This window comes from Conger conger, chromosome 6 (genome assembly GCF_963514075.1).
Source record: "Conger conger chromosome 6, fConCon1.1, whole genome shotgun sequence".
In the NCBI taxonomy this organism is placed as follows: Eukaryota; Metazoa; Chordata; class Actinopteri; order Anguilliformes; family Congridae; genus Conger; species Conger conger.
In genome coordinates this window covers 39626561-39653724 of record NC_083765.1, presented here as the reverse complement: position 1 = coordinate 39653724, position 27164 = coordinate 39626561, and the positions used below count along the sequence as shown (strand labels likewise).

Below are 27164 nucleotides of genomic sequence, written 5' to 3'. Positions count from 1 at the left end.
CCTTACTATCTAATGACATGAAAACATTCTGGTAAAGTTCTGTTGAACGTGGAATGAATATTCCCCAAATGGTTAGAAAACAACACACATAGTGTTCTTGAATATTTCAGAAAATGTTTATATCTGATATTCCACTAACATTGTTACAACAAACCAGAGAGAGATCCCACCAAACATGATTTAAATGTATCTGGAGAAAACAGAAAACAGGACACTCAAACATCAAGGGTACATAACATGTAACATTTAAAAAATGTTCTGTTCCTATATTTGTTAGCTGGGTAGCCACCCTACGTCTGATTTATGGCATGTATTAAGCGCCATACTCAGAGAATGACAATCTCTGCCCACCTGAGTGGACGTGTGGAGTAAAGGAGGGGGGAGTGAAAAGTAATGGGACGCACCCCAAGGGAGCATAACGTACTCCGGAAGGGTTTCCTGCTTGTGCCACGTAAGTTTAGAAGAAACTGAATTCGTCGACTCTTAGCAACACTAACGAACACATCTCACCAGTGTGACGTTTCCCCGCGTCAACATTGATACACTCACGGAACACGTCTGGTAGCATTTATAATAATATTACATATAGGCTATTGATTATTTTGTTCTGCTGTACACCATGCGGTTTCTTGCTATTTGCAGCTTGTTGTTGTATTGTGTTGCTCTAGTTTATTGCACAGAGTTAACGTTCGTATTGACAGATAACGATAAACAATGTTTCTACGAAGAGGTTGAGGAAGGGGTCAAGATTGACATCGACTATCAAGTAAGTGTTCTTTAAAAACTATAAATAGTAATGAATAGTAATACAACATCTGTAAAGGCGATTCACATCAGTCCATTATTCTGATTTACAACAATCAACTATTATGGCGGTTCTAAATGAATCGCCTATATTAGTTGTGCATCAGTGTTGGATGTCGATTGATGTCGGCAGCATATTTTGCGCTAACTGCCTCCGAGATATGTTCCTTCAGTCTGAATAAGTTATTTTGCCGACTATGTTCTAAAGAATTTTCACTAACTTCACTAACTTTTCACTAAACATTTAGATTTGATCCTAAAACTATAATTATACGCCATACTATTTTTTTCACATTAGGTTAAAAAATAGGATGTGTAAAATTACACAACAAATTTTGTTAAGACTTGTTCATGCATATCTGGACCTCTCTCTTTCTCACCCCAGGTTATTGCTGGAGGGAACTACGACATTGACTGTTTTGTTACAGATCCACAGAACAATGCCGTGTATCAGGAGAAAAAGAGACAATACGACAGCTTCTCGCACACCGCAGCATCCAAGGGTGTTTACAAGATCTGCTTCAGCAACGAGTTCTCCACGTTCACCCACAAAACAGTCTACCTGGATTTTCGAGCTGGAGAAGAGGCCCCTCTGTTACCTGATATGAACAGAGGCTCCGCCCTCACTCAGGTATGTTCTGTCTCTGAGGAAAAGGGATAGGAGTGTAAAGAAAGACATGGCACCAGTTCAGGAGGGACTCATCCAAAAATGTTATTCCAGGTGTGATTTCAACAGCTACCATTTATTGATAGTTTGTTAGCCCCACACTGAATTGCATACTGATACTGGGAAACGGTACAATTACAAGGCCTGATGGTATCGCCTTGGGCTGCATATTAATCTACACTGCATGCAGCTGCATGTGTTGAAGTTGTGAGTTATATAATAGAAGACAAACGCAAAATGACTGCACTTGGGAACTGTTCATAATATTTTGAAGCAGTGCAAATGGGAGGTGGTGCCAATGAATGTTGAATTCTTGCACGGATGATGTTTTGTTGTGTTCTTCTGTTTACATTCTACATTAATTCTTTAAACCAGGAAGGATCAACTGACACCAGCGTCAGGTGATACACACACACACATACACACACACAATGGAGATCAATCATAATTTATGGGATGTGGCATCCATCTACTCCTGCTACTTGTAATCTGTGCTGCATCTGCCCTGTGCCATATGGCCAAACTTTTCTGCTGGGATGCAGCTGTTGTTGAGAAGGAAATTTTGGGAAAAAAATTACAAGTGATTGCCCCCTTGTAGTACATTAGCACTGAAATCATCAAGGAAATAATCAAGGAAATGAGAATATAAAATAAGATATGGACACAAGGACTCTCACTCTTCCCTCCCTGTTTGTTTGCACGTTTGGTTTTGGTTTACCTTTTGTTTATCATATTTCAGTACAATTTTGAATAAAATTGGTCCTTGGTGTTGGGAGGCAGTGCTTCCTAAGCAAACTGTGTCTTACTAACAGCAAACACACATTGGACCTCATTCACCAAACATGCATGTGATCAATTTGACTTCAAGATCAATTGTTAACTTTGCTTACAGTAGAAGCGTTTCCACATCTGCGTGTGTTTGGAAATACCCGTGAAGGCATTCACAAAACAAGTTTCTATTAAGAATGCTTTATTATTTATGGAAAGTCATTTTACAGACTACAGATAGTTACAGACCTCTTGTTAACAAGTAACAAGTGTTTATCAATACAGTTTATGTTGGTATTGATATTAAATATGCTGTGGATTTTAACTACATAACGAATGTGACCTGAATCTAAATAACCTTGGGGGTTTTCACTACCTTTCGTTTTCAATTTCATTTTAAAGGTACACTGTAATTTATTGATATAAATAAATGACATGCATATCTCTGCATGAGTTCTTTTCAGCCTCTGGACTAGCCTGGGTCTAGTTAGGGACTGACACAAGTGGAGCACAGGAACCATAATGAGTTTTTTCTTTTTTATTCAGAGTAGTATTAAATACAGTAGAAGCCAGTGGGTTGCAGGCTGGAGAAAATTACTACTCGAATTTGGTTAAAAATGTATTGGTGATTACAAGTGTCTGTGCTACTGAAGGAAAGACCAGTGCCCTGTTTCACAAAGCTGGATTAATGAATTAGCTGGATAATTACAATAAGTAAAACCCATAACTGTAATTATCTATGTAACTCAGCTATCCAGTTTTTTTTTTTCACTGGGTACGACTTTTGAGGGGTCATGTCTCCAAAAGTAGACATATTTTTAGTGTAATTCTATTTGTGAATCAGTCATCTGAAAACAATTTCTTGTTCTGTAAAGATAAACATGATACTATGATCATGATCATTCGCTGAGATATGGCCCTAGGAAAATTCACATTTATTATATCTGTCCAGAAACCAATGTCAGAAATTTCACCCAACTCTCTACTTCGGATATGTTGAAGTTACAATCTTAATCAACATTTCTAGAAGCAATTTGCTTTGATATTCAGTGTTTTGTGTTTATACAACACTTCCAATTATCCTAACAGCTTTACATACCTGTAACACCCCTATTATCTAAAATGGAAGAGTCCGATTGCAGTCACCACTATAGCCACTGTGGACTATTCCACTTTTTAAATGGTGTGTAAATAGTGCTATAACTGCATATATCATTGATCAACTTAAACAAAATAATCTGTTTGGTCTTATTGGGCGGCCTGTAGCATAGTGGGTAAGGTACATGACTGGGACCTGCAAGGTCGGCAGTTTGATTCCCGGTGTAGCCACATTAAGATCGGCACAGCCGTTGGGCCCTTCACCCTGCATTTCTCCAGGGGGGATTGTCTCCTGCTTAGTCTAATCAACTGTATGTCGCTCTGGATAAGAGCGTCTGCCAAATGCCAATAATGTAATGTAATTGTTTTGGTATCACTCCAAATGCTACTTCACACATATTACAAAATAACCAATTGAACATTTTGTTAAATGGATGATTTGAAATGACATATGCACACACATGAATCAAATAAAGTAAATAAAATGCACCATCTGTGTATAGATCAGATATTTGTATGAATTAGATACTGTAATCTTACTCTAAATGTATGTACATATTAGATATTGTATATATTAGAAGTATATTAGAAATGTAGAATAAATAAAATAAGTTATTTCATGTTATTGTATTGTTCTTATTAATTCTATTGCCCTCTTGCACTTTGTTTTATCTTTTTATTTTAAATGTTTAATGCTTCTGTACACATTAATTTCTCTCTTATTTAAATTTTCTGTGAATCACTTTGTGTTGTACTAAGGCGTATGAAATGAGTTATATTAAGGATGAACATTTGATTGGTTGATTGATTGATTGAACTTGCAACATATGTTTCATGGGATATCCTGTACACATGCTCATTTTTCAGATGGAGTCAGCCTGCCTCTCCATCCATGAGATCCTGAAGGTGGTGACGGACTCGCAGACGTGGTACCGACTCCGCGAGGCACAGGACAGGATTCGGGCGGAGGACCTGCACGACCGTGTGTCCTTCTGGTCCACAGGGGAAACGTTCATCCTGTTTCTGGTGAGCATTGGCCAGGTGCTCATGCTCAAGAGCTTTTTCAGCGAGAAGAAGACCAATGTCACTGCCACCACTTAAGAGACAAAACACTTGGGACCTCCTTTGTAGCCTCTCTACCTGACATTTTATTGCATCAAATACTGTTCTGAACTGCTCCCTGAACTACTGTATGTCCCTTGAGTCTCACATTTCTATGTGACGGATAAAATCTGGAACCACATTTGATTAGAATCTCATATGGTGCTTGATTTTGATTATGTGCCTAGATTTAAAACAAAAATGTGAATGCACTACATGGTCCACAGAGATGTCTTTTCATGGGGGGGCATCCCCCCCCCCCCCCCCATTCACCAATGCATTCCTTATTGCTGAGTGTTTTCTATTTTGCTGTGAGTTGGAGTGTACATGCTCCTTTATAATTCCTTGTAATTCATTTCATAATTTGCTAACTTCTGATTACATGCATGAGCACTGAGCATGTAATCAGAAGTTGAAATCCCCCAATGATTTCTCCTTTTTGAATGTTTTGTAGTGATGTGTTGCCTTTTCCTAGCTCATGAGTTTTACTTTAACAGAGTTGCATCATTGTATACTGTACGCTGTGCATCACCATGTTTTTGATTGTTTATTAAAGGCATTGTGGGGAAAATATAATGGTTTGGTGTTCTGTGGTTCCATTCATAATGTAGTCTCACAGGATACAATTACAGTTAGCATGTACAAATTTCAAATTTTTACACAACAAATCTGAATTCAAAATGAAATGTCTACTGTTGTGCAGTCCCTATTAACCTATAATTAATCCATTACTTCAGGCAGTGCACCCCCCCCCCCATGAAAATGGTTTGCCCCATTGTTGTGGGTGATGCTAGGATGTTATCTCAAGTAAACAGGCTACCTACATGACTGTACCACACATTTCATTGTCAAGTCAGTGTAGGCCTCCTCATTCCACAAAGGGTGCTAGCAAGCATCAAAAAGGTAACATGTCAAAAACAACTGAAGGGAGCATTATAAATTGCCTGAATGGTGCATTGTTAACCTACCTGAGCATGCTGAAGGATCTGATCCGGTTGGTTTTCTCACTAACGCCCTCAAGGAATGGTTTCCCTGTCTGGCTGACAGAAATGTTGAAATCATGAGGGCCCATCTTATTTGTAGTGGCAGATCTGAAACATCCATCCATCCATTATCTGAGCCCACTTATCCTGACCAGGGTCGCAGGGGGGCTGCTAGAGCCTATCCCAGTATACATTGGGTGAAAGGCAGGAATACACCAAGGTTAGCGGATAGACAACTGAAGGGAACTGAAGTTCCCTCCCTCCCAATTGTGCCGCTCCATGAGAACCAGCCAAACTTGGCTTTTGGCAGTTTGGCTGTGCAACTGCAATGAACTGCAACCGCAAGTCCGCTGCATCTTAGCCTGTTGTGCCACCACGGCTCAGAAACACTGATTCTTAACCTGCTCCGGTACACGGATCGACAGCATATCTTGCAAGCTGCCAGGATATCTCCAGTGAGGTCTGGTGGGAGGGACATCTGTTTTTATCCTGACTTAAGCAACCACACAGCACAACAACGCTGGGCCTTTTTGTCTCTGCTTAAGCTTACTCATGATGGCACACAACACCTTTTCAAGTCTCCAGCCAGACTTTTTGGACTCTCTGGAGTCTCTGGGGTGACAGGTGCATCACCCCTGCAGTCAACTGGAGCAGTGAATGGCATTTATCTTTAGCGGACCCCCGGTGGAGCAGACGATATGAACCAGTGTCTGGAGTCTGGACAGACGCCCTCATCCAGTATTACAGTGACTCACAAAAGAAGCTTTTTTGACATCGCAGTGGTGAGCAGCTTCATCATTCACAAAGAGCTAGCTCTGCAGAAACTGAGAGGAGGTTTGGGGATGTCCTCTGTGCACAGCTAGCTGATGTGGGCGAGGATGGCAGCACACAGCAGGGGGAAGATGAGGAGGTGGCAATGGCAGCGCCCCAGCCACAGGAGGCAGCAGTGGAAAGGAGGCTGCAGGAGGGAGCAGTGAAGAGGAGGCCAGAGGGCTGTTTCCCTGGACCAGTCATGGATGTGAGCTCCCCTGATGTTGGTGACAAGGCCTCAAAGGGGAGGAGGAACTGCATGCTCTGCCTCAGCAGGAACGTGACAAAGAAGACCGACTACAAGTGTTGTTCTTGCCATGTTTTTCTCTGCATTGTGGCGGACTGTATCTGCTTCACAGTGGCATGACCCTCAATGGAGCCCAGCACTGTGAAGCACAGAGGGCACCCTGTAGCGTAGTGGTTAAGGTACATGACTGGGATACACAAGGTCGGTGGTTCTAATCCTGGTCTAGCCACTATAAGATCTGCACAGCCATTGGGCCCTTGAGCAAAGGCCCTTAACCCTGCATTGCTCCAGGGGAGGATTGTCTCCTGCTTAGCTTAATCAACTGTACGTCGCTCTGCCAAAATGCTAATAATGTAAAGTGAGTTTCATGTGTCAAAAATATGTTCATTTTGGGGTGTCTCGGTGTTGCAGCCTGTAGAGCACTGACCGCATGCTCATTGCGAGCCGCGACGTCAGCGGTTCGAATCCGACCGTCTGACATTTGTCGCATGTCTTCCCCTCTCTCTCGCTCCCATTCTTCCTGTCTCTCTATACTATATACTGTCCAATAAAGCTGAAAAAGGCCTAAAAAATATCTTTTAAAAAAAAATGTTCATTTTAAGATTTACAACAATGCACAATTTAGGCATTTGGATAGTTTTGGGGACACTAAGGGACACCAGGGCTTACATTTAGCTTCCTCGGATTTCAGTGGTTCTGTCTATCACCCACAGATTTTGTTTTGCACACTTGTAGCACTTTGTCTTGCTTCATTTCACCCATTTTTCCAAGTCTTTGTGATGCTCACCTCAACAGTAGAACACTGCAAGAATGGGTGAGGGTTGCCAGATTTGGCATCTGCACAAAAGGGGTTGAATACCTCTCTGTCCAGGTCCAATTTCCACACTCCAGCAGGTGTCCACCCTATCCCCTCTTCTCTTCTCCAAACTATCACACCTGACATTCTCCCATTTGTCACCTCCCTTGTCAACTCCTCCCTGTCTTCCGGCTGTTTTCCGGCATCCTCCAAGAGGGCGCACATCACTCCGCTGCTAAAAAAGCCTACTCTGGATCCCTCCATCATCCTGAACTACCGCCCGGTATCTCTTCTTCCTTTCCTTTCTAAAACTATAGAACGAGCCGCTTCTACTCAACTTTCTTCTTTCTTTTCTAACAACAACCTGCTAGACCCCCATCAGTCTGGCTTCAGATCGGGCCACTCGACAGAGACTGCGCTCCTCTCCGTCAGCGAGTCACTCCATGCCGCACGAGCAGCCTCCCTCTCCTCTGTCCTCATTCTCCTAGATCTCTCTGCTGCCTTCGACACTGTGGATCACTCCATCCTCCTGTCTGCCCTGTCAGCAACGGGCACCTGTGGCACAGCCCTGGACTGGATTGAGTCCTACCTCTCTGGTCGCTCCTTCCAGGTTGCCTGGGCTGGTTCGGTATCGACACCTCGGCCCCTCGCCACAGGAGTTCCCCAGGGCTCAGTCCTAGGCCCGCTTCTTTTTTCTCTTTACACTCGCTCCCTTGGCCCTGTGATCACTGCACATGGGCTATCCTACCACTGCTACGCGGACGATACCCAACTCTTCGTCACGTTCCCGCCGTCTGATACGCAGGTTTCAGCCCGTATCTCTGCTTGCCTGAGGGACATCCAGAGCTGGATGGACAACCACCATCTAAAGCTCAACCCAGGCAAGACTGAAATGATATTCATCCCTGCTAAAACCTCTCCCCATCTGGATCTCTCCATTTCCCTCGGGGATACCACACTCACGCCGTCACCCAGTGCAAGGAACCTCGGTGTGGTGATGGACAGCAGACTGTCCCTCTCCGAGAACATTGTGGCGGTGACCCGGTCATGCAGGTTCTTCCTATACAACATACGGAGAATCCGCCCATTTCTCACCCCCTACTCGACCCAGCTCCTGGTCCAAGCGATGGTTCTGTCCCGCCTGGACTACTGCAATTCCCTCTTGGCTGGCCTCCCAGCGTCTGCCATCAGACCCCTCCAACTCATCCAGAATGCAGCAGCTCGTCTGGTCTTCAACCTTCCCAAATACTCACACGTCACCCCCCTGCTTACTTCCCTCCACTGGCTGCCTGTCATGGCTTGCATCAAATTCAAAACATTGGTGCTAGCCTTCCAAGCAGTTAAAGGGTCTTCCCCAGCTTATCTAGACCCTACACCCCTGCCAGACCTCTTCGCTCAGCCTCCACAGGCCGCTTGGCACCTCCCCCTCTCCGAACCTCCACATCACGCTCACGACTACTGTCTGTTCTGGCTCCACGGTGGTGGAACGAACTCCTCGTTGAGGTCAGAACTGTAGAATCTCTCCCCACCTTCAAGCGCAACCTGAAGACACACCTCTTCAAGCAGCACCTCACCCCATCCCTCCCTACCTCCCTGTGAACCTTAATTGTTGTCTCTATGTATCGGTATTTTTAGTTGGCTAGGTAAGCAGTGTTTGGATAGTTAACTTTGGTCACTTTTGCTCTGTTTGTTTGTTTCTTTGTTCTCAAAAAAAAAAAAAAAAAAAAAAAGGCCCTCGTCCTTATCTTTGTTGTACAGGTAGCAGTTGAAATTGTACTTCCCTCTAGGGTCTTTCAGCGAACTTATCCCTGGTTATGGGTATGCACTTTGTTGTACGTCACTCTGGATAAGAGCGTCTGCCAAATGCCAATAATGTAATGTAATGTAATGTGTTTATGTGTCAAAGAAATAAAAGACAAAATAAAATAAATCAATTTTTTCTTCAAAGGTAAATAAATTTATTATTTACAATATTGTCACATTTTCTGTCATATCCACAGTCTATTCACTCACCTATGAGCAACAGGCTCCTCCATCATACAAACTGTGATGGATTTTGAATATAAGGGGTTATTTCTTTTAAATAGCCATTTTTGTATTTTCCTCCCACAAGAAATAACATACTCAGATAAGAGGTGTTGCTGTGAAGCTAAACTATAAGGAACAGTGGTATTCATCATACGCACGAACCGAACCATCTCCATTGGCTGACCACTGACCGTCTTGTGTGTGTGGCCTCAGAAAGTTGGTTAATGTTCTTGCCATTCACATATTCATCAAAATGATTTACAATAGAAACAAAAACTAAACAAATACTGTTCTGTTTATGCAGAGAACCATGCAGGTGATACTTACACAGTATCAAGTTGCCTTCACAGTGAAAAAAAATGCCACAGAAATATGAAGTCCACTGGACCAGGACTGAGCCTGAAGACCATTACAGTGCTCTTTTTATGGACCTGGGAGACCACTCCTGTTCAACCAGCCCCATGTCAGGTGGGTCTCTTGGGGTTTCAGGTCTTCCTCTTAACTGAGTTTTTATTTGATAGAGGCAATTAGTGGTTGACACAAAAAAAGTAAAAATGCTCACAATGTTCTGTAGAGATAATGTTCAATTAAACGAATCTTTGATTTCCTTATTTGAACAGAAATTTCTGCAAATCCTGGATACAAAAATCAACAAATCAATTGTTTGTCTTTGCAAAACTGTGATTAACAGCATACATTTAATCTTCCCATTTTGGAGTTCCTGAAGCCTCTCCCCTGACAGTCGGATAGGTGAGGAACAGTCAACTTTGAGGGCCTTGAGGTGAGCCTTCCTGACATTAGGGCAGAGCTCCCTGCTGCTGTAGGATGACATCACCTACAGGAAGTGACAGCATGGCCCTCACCAGTCTGGGTACTCTGTGTGATGTGCCTTCTGTTACAGTGTCAACAGGTTGTTGGTGCCACCTTTCAATTTGAGGTTTCGTTGTGAAAAAATATTTGCCCCACCATTACATCCCTACAATGTAACAGCACATTTTTTAATTAGCTGATAAAGCATGACAGCACAATGTAATGTTAAGATAATTCCTTTGTTCAGAAACTTTCACACAATTGCTAGTCGCTGCTGCAGATATTACATACCTGATTTTAAAGAGAATTTAAACATAATCTAGAATTTGATATGTAGTGTGCTTATATTAATTACTAAACATCTTTAATTAACAGGAAGAGTTTCTGAAATAATGTGTAAACTCTGCAGACCCTATAAGCCGTGAATATTCCTGAAATTAACAGGAACATGGTGTCTTAAACCCATGCTTCTGTACCCACCCTTTCCAACACATCCCAAATGTGCTCTATGAGATTGAGATCTGGTGACTGTAGGCCATTGTTGCGCACAGAACGAATTGTCCTGGTTGTGAAACCAGCTTGAAATGACGAGTGCCTTCTGACGTGGCATGCTATCCTGCTAACGTGATGACAAAGTGAATACGAAATATGCATGTATATATTGGGTTTGCGCTTATGGACCCCTCTCTCCAGTTCAGACCACAGGTTTTTGATGGGATTTAAGTCGGGAGACTGAGATGGCCATTGCAGTACATGGATGTTGTTTTACTTTGACCATTTCTGTGTGGATTTTGATATGCATGGAATTATTGTCCTGCTGGACAATCTACCTACTGTATGACCAGGTCTCAGCTTCCTTGCAGAGAAAAACTGATTTTCTGCCAAATGTTGCCGGTACTTTGTTGAATTAATTGTGCCATTGAGCTTAAATACTGCCCCTGGACTACTGGCAGCAAAACCTCTCCAAAACATCAATGACCCACCTGCATTCCTCTTTTGTCACCAAACATGTCGTCAATGGGGTGCATGCCCACTATGTTCAAGTTTTGTTTCATCTGACCATTGCACTCTCTTTACAATTTGTCTCATAATGATATACCTCCAAAGGCTAGAATATACACTAATGGCATCATATCCAGTTAATCCCGTCCACAGACGGGCTGCTGTCAAGGCTGTCGTTTGAGCCCACTGCTTTTTGTATTATCATTGGAGCCACTGGCCGCACTGATCAGGGATGACCCGGACATATAGGGAATAGCTCCTCCTAAAACTGAGATTAAAATCAGTCTTTACCCTGATGATATCCTGCTAATTGTATACAACCCACGAGACTGTCCCTCAAATAGGTCCCAGAGATAATTTAATATTTTGGCACTGTATTATTGGCACCCCTGACTGGCAAAGCAATGTTCAAATGTATGGGACAACTATATACTTTTACCTTAATACATTTCCTCTTGTGTTTCAATGTTTTTTATTCTGTAATATAATTTTGTTATGTGTTTGTTTTGTTATTTGTGTCCAAATTATTGGCACCCCTAGCAATTATTGTCAATAAAATAAAACTTAAATTGGCAATAAGGTTTTACGTCATTTAGTAAAAATGAACTATATTGTGTCAGTCCAGCAATCTACAAATGAGGTAAAAGGCATGTCTCTTTGTCATCCATAAGCATAGGAAAAGCAAAAAAAAAAAGAAGTAATGGGTACAAAAAAATACATAAACAGACACACTCCACAGATGGCGAGGAAGATGGTGAGGGAGGCCATAAAGAACCCAAGGATCACAGTGTAAGAATGACATGAGATTGGTTGCATCTTGGGGTCTCCAAGTCTTTGGAAGGGTGGCACGAAGACAACCCATACTGGGTAAAATAAACATAACCCAAGCATCTAGAGCTTGCCAAACATCATTGGAATTAGGACTTGGCTATGGTCAGATGAGACCATAATTGAGTTTTGGCCATATACACCATTGATATGTTTCGCAGCAAAAGAGGAATGCATACAAGGAGAAATGCCTCAAACTTAATGTCAAATATAGATGTGGGTCACTGATGTTTTGGAAATATATATTGGGCCAGTGGCACGATTTAAGTCAATGGCATAATGAATAGTACCAGGAATTTACTAGAAAATCTGGCTGTCTCTGCTACGAAGATGAGACTTGGTCATAGGTGGACAATGACTCCAAACATACCTGAAAATCCACACAGAAATGGCTAAGTGAAAACAACATCCATGTTCTGGAATGGCCAGTAGTCTCCAGACTATCGCACATTATAGGAAAAGACCCATGGTGGTCATCATTTCTAGGGGTGTTTGCACAAAGTATTAAACCAGGGGTGCCAATAATTGTGTAAACTGGGGAAATATATATTTTTAAATTTCAAAGTCTTTGGTTGATTTGACTGAATCATTAACATGTAGGAAAATAAAGCTTGTGTCAATACCAAATTATTTTTTAGTTTATAGTATTTTTTGTTCATACTTATCAAGGGTGTCAATAATTCTGTAGCCAACTGTGTGTGGGTGTGTGGGTGTGTGCGCGTGTATATATACACACTCAGTGACCACTTTATTAGGTAGATCTGTACACAAGCTTGTTAATGCAAATATTTAATCAGCCAATCATGTGGCAGCAACTAAATGCATAAAAGCATGCAGATGTGGTCAAGAGGTTCAGCAGTTTTTCAGACCAAATATCAGAATGGGGAAGAAATGTGATCTATGTGACTTTGACTGTGGAATGATTGTTGGTGTGAGACAGGGTGGTTTGAGTATTTCAGAAACTGCTGATCTTCTGGGATTTTCACGCACAACAGTCTCAAGAGCTGGCTGCAAAAAACGAAAAACATCCAGAAAGCAGCAGTTTTGCGGGCAGAAACACATTGTTAATGAGACAGGTCAAGTGCCAGATTAGTCAAGGCACAGGAAGGGGACAGTAACACAACCTCTCAGTGGATAGCTTACAGCAGCAGAAAATAATAAATAATAATAATAAAAAATACCTAATAAAGTGCACACTGAGTGTGTGTGTGTGCATGTATGTATATATACACACACACACACACACACACACACACACACACACACACACACACACACACACAATGGCTTCAGAAAGTATTCAGACCACTTTTACGGTGTTGTAGATTTAATTTTAAATTGATAAAATTGAGAGATTTTTAGTTGAATAAATTTGCAAAAACTTCTAAAAACATGTTTTCACGTTGTCATTGTGGGTTATTGAGTGTAGATTGATGGAAAAAAAATGGCAATGTTATCCATTTAAAATGAACAACACAATAACATTGTTCAGGGGTCTGAATACTTTCTGGAGCCACTGTATATATATATATATATACACATACACACCCAGAGTTCTCACCAGAATTTATTTTAAAGGAATTTGGAAAATGCCAAAGGGGACCCAAAGGGAACACAATGCTATAGGTCTGAGATCTATAAAGTCCAAGCAGGCGTAAATATTGGAAGTGTTGCTTTTGGTCATGAGAAAACACAGCCTGCAGTCGTGACGGCAAAATCTAGCTTTAAATCTCAGTTTGAGGAGCTGACAGATGATCTTGATCATGTGTTTAATGAGGGACATGCTTTGTTTTTAGTTCACTCTCTTTATTCGATGCGAGATGTGTTTGGGTAGTGTGAGAGCCTGTCTCATCACAGCGTCAGAGTTGGCAACACTTTAGACCAGTGGTTCCCAAACTCTGTCCTGGCAGCCTCCTGTGTATATTCCAACCAAAACGCAATCTCAGAATGTTAGCAAGCTGTTAATTATTAAAAATCTTGTACTTGTCATGTTTCCAGGGATTATTTACCCTCTGAAGTCACAACAGAAATAGCTATGGATGCAATGAAGAATAAAAATCCCATATTCACTTTGTGCTATATTGCAAATAATTCTATAAAGACATTATTAAAGACACAGTTAAATCAACAGGTTCCTAATTGGTGAAAGTGTGGACATGAAAACGAACCATTTGGTAGATAATGTACGAAGTATTCAAGTACTAAGAAAGTGATGAGCCAAACCTGCACTGTCAATAAAAGATTATGTAAGAACTTAAACACCTGCGTTCAGCAACCTAATTTGGAGCCTATTGATTCACCACACAATTTTTTGCAATATAGCACACTATGAACGTGGGCCTTTTATTCATCATTGCAATCTTGTGAAAGAAATTGATACTTTTATTTACCAAGGTAGCAATAACATTAAATTGCATTAAATTGATCAAAAATACAGCCAAGACATTGATAATGTTACAAATTACAATTACTTTTTGAAATAACTTTTTTAATTCAATCTTTACATGATTGCAAAGCCTAATTCTCAGCTGCCATTGCTCCAGTGTACCAACAGCACACTTTGTTACCTCATCCTTAAGTAATCATGCTAATGTGCCAATTTGGTACTAGAGAAACCACTCCCATTATATTAAGTGCTGTTGAAAACAACTGTGGTGTTTAATGAAGCCAAAAATATATTTATTTCAGCTGCTACACTATCTAGTACACTGGCATTTCTAAAGTTCCATTTTGGTTTAAAAATGGCCAAAAAGATACAGCTTTCTCTAGAAACTCATCAGTCAACTGTTGTTTTGGGAGATTAAGTAATTCCATGTGTGACATTGCCAAGAAACTGAGAATTCCATACAAAGGTGTGCACTACTGTCTCGAAAGAAGAGAGCAAACCAGATCTAACCAGGACAGAAAGAGAATTGTATGAAATTACGGTCCTCACTGTATACACTCAGCGACCATTTATTGACCATTTATTTATTTTGACTTATTTGTTTCCGTTGCTGTAGCCCATCCACTACACGGTTTGATGTGTTGTGTGTTCAGAGATGCTCTTCTGCATACTGCTGTTGTAACATGACCTCTCTCATTAACAAGGCATTTTTGCCCACAGAATGGTCACTCACTGGATGTTTTTTGTTTTTTGCTTAAGCATCCCTTATTTGTTCACACTAGGGACTGTTCAGTGGTTTCTAAGATACTCTGACTTAGATGACATTGCTTTCCCATTCTGTTTTTGGTGTGAACAGCAACTGAACCTCATGGCCATGTTAAATGCTTTTATGCACTGAGTTGCCTATATGATTTGATATTTGCATTAACAAGCTGGTGTAGAGGTCTAACAAAAATATAGTGATCACTGAGTGTGTGTGTGTTTGGATATATACCCACACATTCAGTGAGCACTTAATTTGGTACATGTGACCTGTTCTATCATAGTCGTAAGTTGCGACGGCCAATTTCACATAAATCGATGTTCATATAAATCTTTTTTTTAAATGTTCATTTTGGAGAACAATATCTTGCCACTCATAATCTGCATGTCCTAATGACACATTCAGAGTAAAAAAAAAAAAGTTTTTAAGCGTTTAGAAGCAAGATATCAAAGTGAAAGTAGCACCGATTTGAGCATTGTTTAGAGGCTAGCCAGCTTACCACTGTTCAACAATCACAAACAACCACGTCAGTTGCGTTCGTGGCTACATGCTAATGTATTTGCTTTCATGGTCTGTATGTTTTAATGTCAAAAGTAAATGTTCAGAGTAAAAGTATAGTTTTAAAGGGTTTATACATAAGATGACAAGTTATAGCCCTGGATTTTTGTTAGCCCAGTGTCAGTAGTCTCCCAGCCTCACTTCTCTCCTGCAAAAAAACTTTAAAGCCATTTTTCTCAAAAACATGGTTTGGTGCCACTCAAAATAAAATGGGACAACTCCCTTGATATCTGGAGATAACTTTGGTATCGTTAGAAAGCTTACATTCTCTTATTTTGATTAGTTTGATTTTCATAGAGCAGGTCATATATACATATATATATATATATATATATATATATATATATATATATATATATATATATATATATAGATATATATATTAGGTAGACATGTACACCAGCTTGTTAATCCAAATATCTAATCAGTCAATGATGTGCTTGCAACTAGAATAAAAACCTGTAGACATAGTCAAGAGGTTCAGCTGTTTTTCAGACCAAACATCAGAAGCTACTTTAACCGTGAAATATTTGTTGGTGCCAGGAAGGTGACAGTAACTGAAATAACCACCGTTACAACAGTGGTATGCAAAAGAGCATCTCTGAACACACAACTCATCGGTCCTTAACATGGATTGGCTACAGTACCAGAAGACCAATAAGTCTAAAGAATAAGTCTAATAAATACATGTGCGAGTGTGTATACACACCACAGCTAATCAAAGATTCAGCCACTAGGCTTCTCCTTAAAGCTTCAGTTAAACTTCAGTGGAATCAATTAAAGCACTACCATTGCCCCAAGGGACTGTTTTCTAGCTTTTGTGTAGCAAGAAATGGATTCAAAATGGCTTCTCTGGTCCACAATTTTCTCCCTGCAGGAGCTCCATTTAGGACAGAGTAGTTATTGTACCATCCTGGGCCTACACGGCCATCCAGTGCCTGTAACAGCCAGTGCTGGTGTTAAAAAAATATGTTCTATTATTTTCCATCACACTGCTCCAGTGTGCTTGCTGCTTCATGCTGTGTTGTAAGGCTCCGTGTCCTTGCTGAAGTTGTAGTATTCCATGTCCTGCATGGCCTCCTCAGAGAGCTTGGCCATTTCTTGTGCATTGTTTCCAGCAAGGTTTTCACGTCCCGCAAAGTCAAAGTTCTCCTCGTAGTCCTCCTGGCCCTCCATTTCAGGAAGAACATCTAGAAGAGACACACACACTTTAGCTCCATGACCATGCTACGTTCCACACACTTCTTTACAGTGTTTTAGGACCCTGACACACCAAGCTGACCGCTGGCTGTAGTTGGGCCATAGTTGAGCGTCAGTGGGTAGTTTGTAGTTTCAGTGGTATGTACTGCACCGTTTAGAGGCTGGAATTTATTTTAAAATGGCAGACCTCGTTAGATTTTTGCGGTTAGGAGAAGGAAAAAGGAGAAAAATTGGAAGCGATTAGAAAGAGCCCATAGAGAAATTTCCCATTCTCCATGGGAGTCGGTGCTGTGCAATACGCAACCGGGGGTCTGAATACCTAACACGCAAACTATGTGGTTTGTAAAAGCAACACAAAAAAGATAAACGTGAACACTTCACCACCAAATATTCGTATTCGGTGATAGCATCAAGATAAAACCAAAAATAACCACAAGGCATTCCAATACAAGGGTGAAAACGCTGCTCACTGAATAGCACAATAAAAATGAGAAATTCTTGTGTTATCATACCACGTCATTCTACTGTCAACATCTGCGACTAAATATTGAATACATATAAAGTCTTACCTCTGGTTTTACACGTAGCCTATAGATGTCCCTTTCAAGATTCAGTGGTCATTTATTGTCTTGAATAATCTGTTTGTGAAAGAAACACGCAAATAGGATGTGGGGGTAGGCATTATATCAGCCACGCATAATAACCCACTTGTATTTAAAAGACGTCTCAAATCCTTGAATCCATTCTGTATTAATCGGGAACTCATTTGTCCAGTAGAGGCCAATATTAGCTTTCCTACGAGGTATGACATCTGTAATTTCAAATCTGTCCCCAGAGCGAACAGAACCGCATACTGTACTGAGCAACGCTTAGCAATCAGGGCAAATACGCTCTCTAGCGATCAAATTTGCATAGTCGAATTTGGTGCCTATTTAAGCAACATCACAGGCCGTCGATATTTCTTCTCAAAATTTCAGCGCAAGGTTAACAACATAGCTGGAGACTTCCGTTTCTACCACGCCAAAGTTCTTCGTCTGCGAGCAGAAACGCCCCACTACGAGAGTGAGTCGGGAAAAAAGGCTCCTAAAGCCTTCGCTAGAAGACGATGGACTTCAATCTTTTTGCCATGAAGGAGTGCGAACGGCGCAGCGCAGCCGTGGAGGATACGGATCCTCACACCACTTGCGTTACGTGTCTCGGCGAGAATCAGGCTCTCGCAGCCTTAACTAAGGTGACCTGCACCGCCTGCCCTGCTTTTGGTGCGCTGGAGCTACTGCACCGGGCAGGCATGCACCGCGAAGATGCCAGCTGGGCCAACTGACTTCCCAGAACCTTTTGCCATACACACTCAGAAAGACAGACCAAACCCTCACAGAGGCAGGGTTCCGAGTCCTATCCAACATCCTCAGATTTTATAATTCGGAAAATGTATAGGTTTCCCTCCTACCTGTTTGTGATTCTTAGTATTTCATTGCAAAATAAAGCAGAATAACTTTTTAATTTATTTTCACCTACTTTGTTTTGTATTTGTAGCACTTTATATCTAAATTATGAAAATAAACCAGATTAAGTTGGTATTGTGAATCTTGCTTCATTTAAGCCATATTAGTTTGATTATATTTGATAATATCTTCAAGGTGAAAATCCTGCATAGTATGCCATTAAATAAATGACATTCAATATTCCAGAAGCAGATCTATTACTAAAGATTGAATTACTGAAACTAAAGTAAGTGAGATGTGTGCATTTGGTGAGCTGTACGTACACTGTTAGCGAGACCTTCAGGTCAGGGGTGAGGTAGCCCTGATGCTCTCTCAAGGTAAGAGCACTTCTTACAGCAGCGAGTGGTATTGCCAGGAACGTACCGCTTAGACATGGGTTACTGATGACATGAAGGGAGGCGGACACATGTTTTGACTGTAAACACAGGAGCAAAGCAAGGAAAGAAATCCTGCGTAGTATTTGCATTGCTGCGTTGACCCTCAACTGCATTGGTGGTAGAGTAAAAGTGTATAAGCTACTAAGCATGTGAAGGTAATTGGAGGTGTCAGAGCTGTGCATTGTTGAAATGGTGAGCACTGGTGGGCAGGACACCTCACCTTGGCCGTCCGGGGAGGTGTCGGAGATGCCATGCTTGACCTTCATGTGCCGGCTGAGGTTGCCCTTCAGGTTGAACCTGCTGGAGCAGTACAGGCACTTGAAGGGCTTGCTGCCTGCATGGAGGTGCATGTGTCCCAGCAGGTTGTACATTCGGTTAAAGGACTTCCCACACACCTGCCAAAACCCAAGCAGGAGTCAGGTGTGAACACAAAGAAGCAAACATGCATGCATACACATTACATTACATTTTATTAAGCAGATGCTTTTATCCAAAGCGACGTACAAAAAAGTGCATATCAAGGTCATAGAACAAAGAACAGGTTTGGTAAGGTACAATTCTGTAAGTAATAAGGTCAGCAACTACAGTACCAAGACTAATACAAAATCAAAAGTCGTAGGTTAAAGTGCAAAATACAACAATGGGCTAAAGAGAGAGACAGGTCGAAAAACAATTGACAATAGATTAGGGGTCTCCTGCAGAGGAGTCAAGGTACAGTATGAAGAGTCCTCAGACTGCGGTGGAAAATGAGCAGTTCTTAAGGGAATTGGGAGGTCGTTCCACTACTGGGGAGCTAGGGTGGAGAAGCTCCATAGATGGGATATCCAAGTGAGTGCCATTCACGCAGCTGGCAGGATGAGTCTGCCAGTGACAGCAGAGTGGAGTGGGTGAGCGGGGGCGTAGGGTTGAATTAGGTCCTGTATTTGGGAAGAGGATGTATTGTTGGCTGCAGCGTAGGCTAGAGTCAGAACTTTGAACCTGATCCTGGCAGCAACTGGTAGTGACTTTAGCAGGGGTGTAACGTGAGAACTTCAGAAGGTTGAAGATGAGTCGGGTCTCCGCACTGTGGATGAGCTGTAGCGGCTGGATGGCGTAGGCTGGTGGACTTGCAAGTAGGGAGTTGCAGTAATCTAGTCGGGAGATTACCATCACCTGGTGTGTAGCTGCACATACACATGCATGCATGCAGACACGCATGCACACACACACAGCCTTGAGTAGCCCTGCAAGCGCAAGAATGGCACCACACTCACCTTGCACTTAAAGGGTTTGACAGGCAGGTGTACGATCATGTGCGTCTTGAGTGTCTGTTTCTGGACGAAGGTCTTGAAGCAGACGTGGCACTGGTAGGGGCGCACACTGGCATGGATCAGCATGTGCCTCTTCAGGTTGGCCGACAGGGTGAACTCACGTGAGCACACATCACACCTGAAACCCTTAATTCCCTGGAAGAGCGGAAAACATGGGCAGTTAACAAATAAAATGGAACATAAGCAGCATATATCAGTCTGCCTTCTCTGCAGCAATGGGATTTAGGGGTTGAAAAACCATGCAAAAGATGCAGAAAGGAGCACAAGTTTTTAGCTGGGCATACCACACACAAAGGAGAAATGCTCTTACAGCACTCTCAAGCATGGCAAAACAAACTGCACAGTTAATTCCCTCAGGCGAGCAAAGCACATGGACAGAGTCGGTGTTGCATAAGTACTTTGGTCAGTGTCGTAGTCAATTTCGTACCTTGTGCGAGAGCATGTGCTGTTTGAGGTGGTGAATCTGGATGAACTCCATGCCGCAGTCCGTGCAAACGAAGGGTCGGACGGCCTGGTGCTTCTGCAGGTGGCTCTGCAGCTGGCTGCGGTAGGCGAAGGACTTGTTGCACTCGGAGCACTGATAGGTGGTGGGGCCCTGGTGGCTGGTCTGGTGCCGCTTCAGGTGCGCCAGGCTAGGTAGCTCCATGCCGCACTGCGAGCACACGTGGCAGCGGCCGTTGGCGTGCTTGGTCTCGTGCGCCCGCAGCTCGCTGGGGTAGGCGAAGCCGCGGCGGCAGAAGCGACAGCTGTAGGGCTTGATGTCGGTGTGCTGCAGCATGTGCCTCTTCAGGTGGCTGGTCTGGGTGAAGGCCTTCTTGCAGACGGAGCATTTGTGTGGGCGGGTGCCTTGGTGGGTGAGCAGGTGGGTCTGCAGGTGGCTGGGCTGCTTGAAGAGCTTCCCGCAGTGCGGGCAGGCATGTGGCTTTATGCCGTTGTGGCCCAGGATGTGGGTGACCAGGTTGTACTTGGAGGTGTATGACTTCTCGCACATGCGGCACTTCCAGCGCCGAAGGCCCTCTCCCACGTCCACACAGTAAGACTCGTCGATCTGAACGTTGATGTCCAGCCGGTCTATCTGCACACGACGCCCGCTGGGCTGGCCCTCCTCGCCCACTTCCCCAGGTTCCGCCCATACCAGGCCCTGACTGTTCTCCTCAAAGTCACCCGGACCCCCCATCGCCCCAGACTCATATCCCACCTCGCTCGACTCAAAGTACCGGCTCATCTCTGGGCTGTCTCCCGCCTCTCCAGATTTGAGGGGTTGGTTTTCCTCTTCCTCCTCCTCTTCTGCCAGCTCTTCCTCTTCCTCCTCTTCTTCCTGCTCCTCCTCCTGCTGCTGCTGCTGCTGCTGCTGCTGCTGCTCCTGAATCTGAACCTGAACCTGAACCTCCTCCACCTCTGCTTGGCCCCCTTGGGGAGCCTCTTCTGGCCGTGTCCCTCCTGGCCGGCTTCTCCCGTCCCTCTCACATTCAGGACAGCAGTTATTTGGGTGTTCCTCCTTTGGAGTCACCCGGTAGCTGGACGGATCTACCAGCTGTACACCATCTCTTGAGACCAGGCCATTAAACGTGTGAATACAAGGGGGTTGCAACAATTTAGGCTCCGGCACCTCCTCCCCTTTCACTTGGGCTTCACACCCCAGGAGATTGCCTGGTGGGTCCCCAATAGCCCTGCTCTCAAATCCCTCTGACTGCACCCCCTCTCTGACCAGGGGTGAGGCCTGGATAAGGCCCTCCGCTTCATGGCTGGGCTCTTCCAGGTAGTCGCCGTTATCACCGATGAGCTGATCGGCGTACTCATAGGGTGCGTCCATCCCAGGGGCAGGAGATTCTTTGGTATCTCCCATGTAGAAGCCATTGGGGGCGATGGTGGCACCAAACACTTCGTTCTGGGAGATGAGGCCCAGAACGGCGGCCTGGGCCAGCGACAGAACCACCACTGGGTCCGTCTGTGTACTGGTGTCCACATGATGATCCATCACCTTAGAGTAGCATCTAACCAGCCGCCCACTCTCCTGCATGTCCAAAAACAGAGAGGAAGAGAGTCATTAATATTATCATCAACTATTCTTCATAGTTTTACAGTTGTAGGGCGGCCTGTAGTGTAGTGATGACCGTACATGACTGGGACCTGCAAGATCAGTGGTTCGATCCCTGGTGTAGCCACAATAAGATCCACACAGCCGTTCGGCCCTTGAGCAAGGCCCTTAACCCTGCATTACTCCAGGGGAGGATTGTTTCCTGCTTAGTCTAATCAACTGTACGCCGCTCTGGATAAGAGTGTCTGCCAAATGGAATTAATGTAAAAACAATTTCTAGTTTTCTTAAAAACAAAATAAATCATTACCTTGTCACTGAGTGTATTGTCACTATTGATAGACAATTTACGCAAATTATGCTTTGGCACTTTGATGCCTTTGTGTGGTCACGGTAAAAACAGCACAGTTACTTACGACAGCACAGGCACCTGAGTATTTCACATGAGCATTTCTTTTAATAGTCCCACGGTCATTCGAGATAACCATATGGCACTTATGAAGAGTAGGGGGTTCCCTTTTGTTCCGGTCGCATTTACAACCTTGCTCTTTGAAACTATCATCACATTATGCCATTTAACGGTCTCAATACTTGCTTTCCTCTACCTCAGCTGATGACTGATGAGTGTTCAGGAGAAAAATGGCTGCTGTGTATATAATATCCATCAGTATTATTGTGACCATCATCAACATATACAGTGCCACCCGAAACAGCTCAGGACATAAAAAATCTGGGACCAACAATTTGGCAGGTGTGGATTTCCTTACTCTGAGCCTACTGACCTACTAACTCTCAACATCTCAACATCTCAACTATAGACAGAACAATAAAAGGGAATGTTAGCACTGCATGATGTGCAAGCTTTTGTATGTATGCATGTCAACATCCATTTACAGTGTGCGTGTGTGCATATAGTTACTCTATGTATTAATGCATGTATGCATTACATTACATTAATGGCATTTGGCAGACGCTCTTATCCAGAGTTACGTACAGTTGATTAGACTAAGCAGGAGATAATCCTCCCCTGGATTGCCCCTGGAGCAATGCAGGGTTAAGGGCCTTGCTCAAGGGCCCAATGGCTGTGCGGATTGTGGCTAGACCGGGGATCAAACCACCGACCTTGCGGGTCCCAGTCATGTACCTTAACCACTATGCTACAGGCCGCCCGCATGAGTGAGGGAATACTGTTACTATGCAGCCCCTAATTTCCCCTTGGGGATAAATATGGTTTTCTGAATCTGAATCTACTAAGGTAGGAAGAACCTCATCAAAGTTTTCAATCACAGTTTGACCAATCAGGTTTTGTCCCCCAAACAGAACACAGGGATGAATTCAAATAACTTTTTGGTTGTAGGCAGTCTAGTTCTCCTATCACTGGTATGATGTCTGTGTCTGTGATGGTTGTGTGCACACATCTCTCTCTGCACTTAAGCTTCCTTCCGCTTATGCCTGATAAAATAATGACAGAAATGAGAGAAACAGCATCCATGCCTGGACAGGAAACCTAAATCCCTTATATTTCCTATTGCATCAGGCATTGCCCTAGAAGACACTATCTGCCACATTTCTATTTATGCTACGGACAAGACCGGAGCCACACCGTGATGTGCAGCCTATAGTCTAGTGGAACATGGGACCCGGAAGGTTGGTGGTTCAAGCCCAGGTGTAGCCACCATAAAATCCAAACAGCTGTTGGTTGGGCCCTTGAGCATGGCCCTTAACCCTGCATTGCTCCTTGAAGGGATTGTCCGCTGCTTAGTCTACTGCAAGTCGCTTTGGAAAAAAGCCTCAGCTAAATAACAAATTAATGATACTGCCTACATGTTGCAATGGCAAGGAGGCCAAGGGGAACTTCATCTCCACAAATCAAATGGTACGTTCTGATGCACCAGCTAGCAAACACAAAGCTGGTTGGCTGTCAGATTATAGCAACATCATGTTCTATTATTCATTTCTTCGCTGGTTCCTCATTCAGGGCCCCTTACAATTAATTAGTGTCATGGAAAAAAACAATCATATCTCTGAAAATAAATGTCAGACAGTAAAAAAATAAAAATTAAATAAAAATAAAAATAGGTCTAGTTCTAGAGGATGCATCCTGGCCTGTGTTTCTCAAGCACTCTAATTTCATGTTAATTTCTATGCTGAATAAGACCCATGTACAAGCACACCCAACCAGGGAATTGTACTGTACAGAGCCATTACTAATAACCCACCTCTTTCAACACAAATTTGTCAGGTTTCTGGCATGGCCAAAGTTTGATTTGAACCCAAAGCTGTCCTGAAATCAGCACAAGCACTAGCACTACAGGGTGCCTGCATGACCACTGGAGTGGTCATGTGTTTAATGTACCTAACAACATTTACCAAAGAAGCCAAAGACTCACACCTGATACCTCCACCAAGGGTCACAACAGAAATGTTCCCACCTGGGATCTAGGCCTGCAACCTTGCTGACTTCAAGACTAATCAGTCTAACACAGACTAAGTCCAAAAAAGTATCAAGCAAGTAAATGTGAACCAAACATTACACAGACTCACTAGACAGCCAGCTCCATGCATTCCCCCATCAGCTTCTTAAGTATAAGAGGTTCCGGTTGGCAACAGGAGTGTCCAGCATTGTATTATTGCATTACTGCTGGATGCCCACTACCAGAGTACTGTAGTTGGTCTTTCCCCTTTAGGAAGTTTCAGAGGACACATAAAATAGGATCGGTTCACCTTCAACAGCTTCAAGTAGGACGACAGAGTTGAGTATATGCTGGGTCGATAGACACACCTTATGAACAAAACACAGCATGTTCATACCAGCTGGTATAGCAATGGCCACACATTTTAAGGTTTGAGGCCATAAGGTCAGAACAACACAGTTGTCAACACAGTTGTCAATCCACTGAACAGCCTCATTCTATCACTATCTTTGCAATTTGCGTGGTCATTTTTTGTACCATTGTGCATCAAGGTGTGACCATTTACTTTAGTTTGAAATGGAGAGATTTGCATACAATACTATGTTATCCTTCTCAGTGGGACTTTTCACTCATTCAGTCTCTCCCATTCCTCCCAGAATGAGAGACTGTGTGAGTGAACATGAGCATGTGAGTGAGAGAGGAGAGGGAGGGCAGAGTGAGAGAGAGGAGTGGGAGAAGGAGGCAGAGAGCAGTGAGCATGAGAGACAGAAGCTGAGAGAACAGGAGAAGTGGAGGAGGGAGGGGGCAGAAAGAGAGAGAGAGGGGCAGAGAGAGGGAGGGCAGAGAGTGAGAGAGTGAGAGTGGGGGCAGAGTGAGAGAGGGAGAGCAGACAGAGGGGGGAGGGCAGAGAGAGGGATAGAGAGAGGGAAGGCAGAGAGAGGGAGGGCAGAGCGAGGGGGGCAGAGAGGGGGGCTGAGAGAGAGAGAGAGAGAGGGGGAGGGCTGAGGCTGAGAGAGAGGGAGGGAGGGCAGAGAGGGAGAGCAGAGAGAGAGGGAGGGAGGGCAGAGAGTGAGAGGGGGGAGGGCAGAGTGAGAGAGAGAGAGAGAGAGGGCAGAGACAGAAAGAGAGGGAGAGCAGAGAGAGAGAGAGGGAGGGAGGGCAGAGAGAGGGATAGAGAGAGAGGGAAGGCAGAGAGAGGGCGGGCAGAGAGAGAGGGAGAGAGAGGGAGGGCAGGGAGAGAAAGAGAGAGAGGGATAGAGAAAGAGAGGGAAGGCAGAGAGAGGGAGGGCAGAGAGAGGGAAGCAGAGAGTGAGAGAGAGGGGGGAGGGCAGAGTGAGAGAGAGGGGGGGAGGGCAGAGTGAGAGAGATAGAGGGAGGGCAGAGAGTGTGAGAGAGAGAGGGAGGCAGAGAGAGAGGGGGAAAGGGGGAGGGGAGAGCAGAGAGAGAGAGAGAGAATGATTGGGGAGGGGAAGAGGGAGGGGAAAAGAGAAAAGGCAACAAAATGAAAGGCAGACAAAATGAAACCGAGAAAGGCATTAAATGAGAGAAAAGGGGAAGCCAAATAAGAGGTGTAGAATGAAATGATAAACATAAAGATAGGTAGAAGAAAATAAACATTAAAAAAAATAACAATGGAGAAAAGGAGGAGGGGAGAGAGGGAGATGGAGAACGAGAGAGAAAGCAAAAAAAGCAGGAAAACAGTGCAGCAACTCTCATCACGAGATAACCACGATGTGTTTTACAGTGCCAGAACAGACCCACACCAGCCCTTTAAAAAGCCAGAGAGCAGTAGATTCCACTTGAAAGTGCACAGTAAACAGTCAGGACTCACCACGTTGTTCCCGTTGTGGGGCTTTAGGTGTTTCAGTGACCTCATCCTTCAAGGGAAATGAACAGCACAGAAAATCCCTGCCCCTATTTATATCTATCAGAGGGGAAAGGGGCGGTCCTACAAGCTCATCCACCTCCCACAATGGCTGTTATCAGAAACTACTGTGTGTGTGCGGAACATTCACATAGGCATGCGCCCACAAAATGTTGTATATCGCTCACAAACACACAATTCATAATCAACCCTCATATTTCAGCATGACCTAATGTAACACACACACACACACAAACTTATAAGTTAGTTTCAGGCAGCGCTGTCCTGACCGAGGTGGAGGTGCATGCCGCAGCCAACCTGCCAGACAGACTCCCACACTTCAGACCAGAAAACTGGATCCATTCATCTTTTAATTAAAAAAGAATCAAACAGTGGGGTAATCCAACGTATAATAAATAGAAAATTTCTATCAAATAATGAATGACAAGAGAGAGCGAGAGGTATCTGGAAAGAGGGATGAAATAATGCAGGCATAGAAGAGAAAGAACGATGATGAGGAAAAACAAGGGAGAGGTAAGAGTTGGGGGGAGAGGGGGAGGGGACAAATAATACAAGAATTGAAGAGTGGAAGAGAGGAAATGGGAGGGAGGTCAGAGAGAGGAGGAAGGAGACCGCAAAAGAAGAAGGAAGGAGTGAGATGAACAGAGATGGAGGGAGGTGATAGAGAATGCAGAGAGAGGGGACAAGAGGGGGGATGGGTATAGCGAGGGAGGGAGAAAGAGAATGCAGAGAAGGGTAGAGGAGTGGGAGGGAGAAAGAGAGGGAGAGAGAAAAAAAGGAGAGGAAAAGGG

At 43.6% G+C, this 27164-nt stretch overlaps 2 protein-coding genes across 2 annotated transcripts; one reads left to right on the top strand and one right to left on the bottom strand.

Annotated features, from left to right (window-relative positions):
- The first annotated feature begins 472 nt into the window (after positions 1-472).
- Positions 473-5014, top strand: tmed3 (transmembrane p24 trafficking protein 3). Its single transcript, XM_061246226.1, has 3 exons — positions 473-766; positions 1190-1435; positions 4205-5014. Exons 1-3 carry the CDS (start codon positions 620-622, stop codon positions 4436-4438), a joined length of 627 nt encoding a protein of 208 aa, XP_061102210.1. The 5' UTR covers positions 473-619; the 3' UTR covers positions 4439-5014.
- An 8479-nt stretch (positions 5015-13493) lies between these two features.
- On the bottom strand, positions 13494-24732 carry LOC133131325 (zinc finger protein 710-like). The gene is made up of 5 exons (XM_061246630.1): positions 24619-24732; positions 20466-22052; positions 19982-20173; positions 18949-19123; positions 13494-16839 (listed from the first exon to the last, which is right to left on the bottom strand). Exons 1-5 carry the CDS (start codon positions 24637-24639, stop codon positions 16664-16666), a joined length of 2151 nt encoding a protein of 716 aa, XP_061102614.1. The 5' UTR covers positions 24640-24732; the 3' UTR covers positions 13494-16663.
- Positions 24733-27164: the final 2432 nt, after the last annotated feature.

Excerpts from the sequence above, each read along its gene's own strand:
- tmed3 (XM_061246226.1), top strand. The coding sequence starts at position 620 with ATGCGGTTTCTTGCTATTTGCAGCTTGTTGTTGTATTGTGTTGCTCTA. Across the intron at positions 767-1,189 it reads AGATTGACATCGACTATCAA|GTTATTGCTGGAGGGAACTA; the intron begins GTAAGTGTTCTT and ends TTCTCACCCCAG. Across the intron at positions 1,436-4,204 it reads GAGGCTCCGCCCTCACTCAG|ATGGAGTCAGCCTGCCTCTC; the intron begins GTATGTTCTGTC and ends CTCATTTTTCAG.
- LOC133131325 (XM_061246630.1), bottom strand. The coding sequence starts at position 24,639 with ATGCATGGAGCTGGCTGTCTA. Across the intron at positions 20,174-20,465 it reads AGCACATGCTCTCGCACAAG|GGAATTAAGGGTTTCAGGTG; the intron begins GTACGAAATTGA and ends CCGCTCTTCCAG. Across the intron at positions 19,124-19,981 it reads TCAAACCCTTTAAGTGCAAG|GTGTGTGGGAAGTCCTTTAA; the intron begins GTGAGTGTGGTG and ends GGGTTTTGGCAG.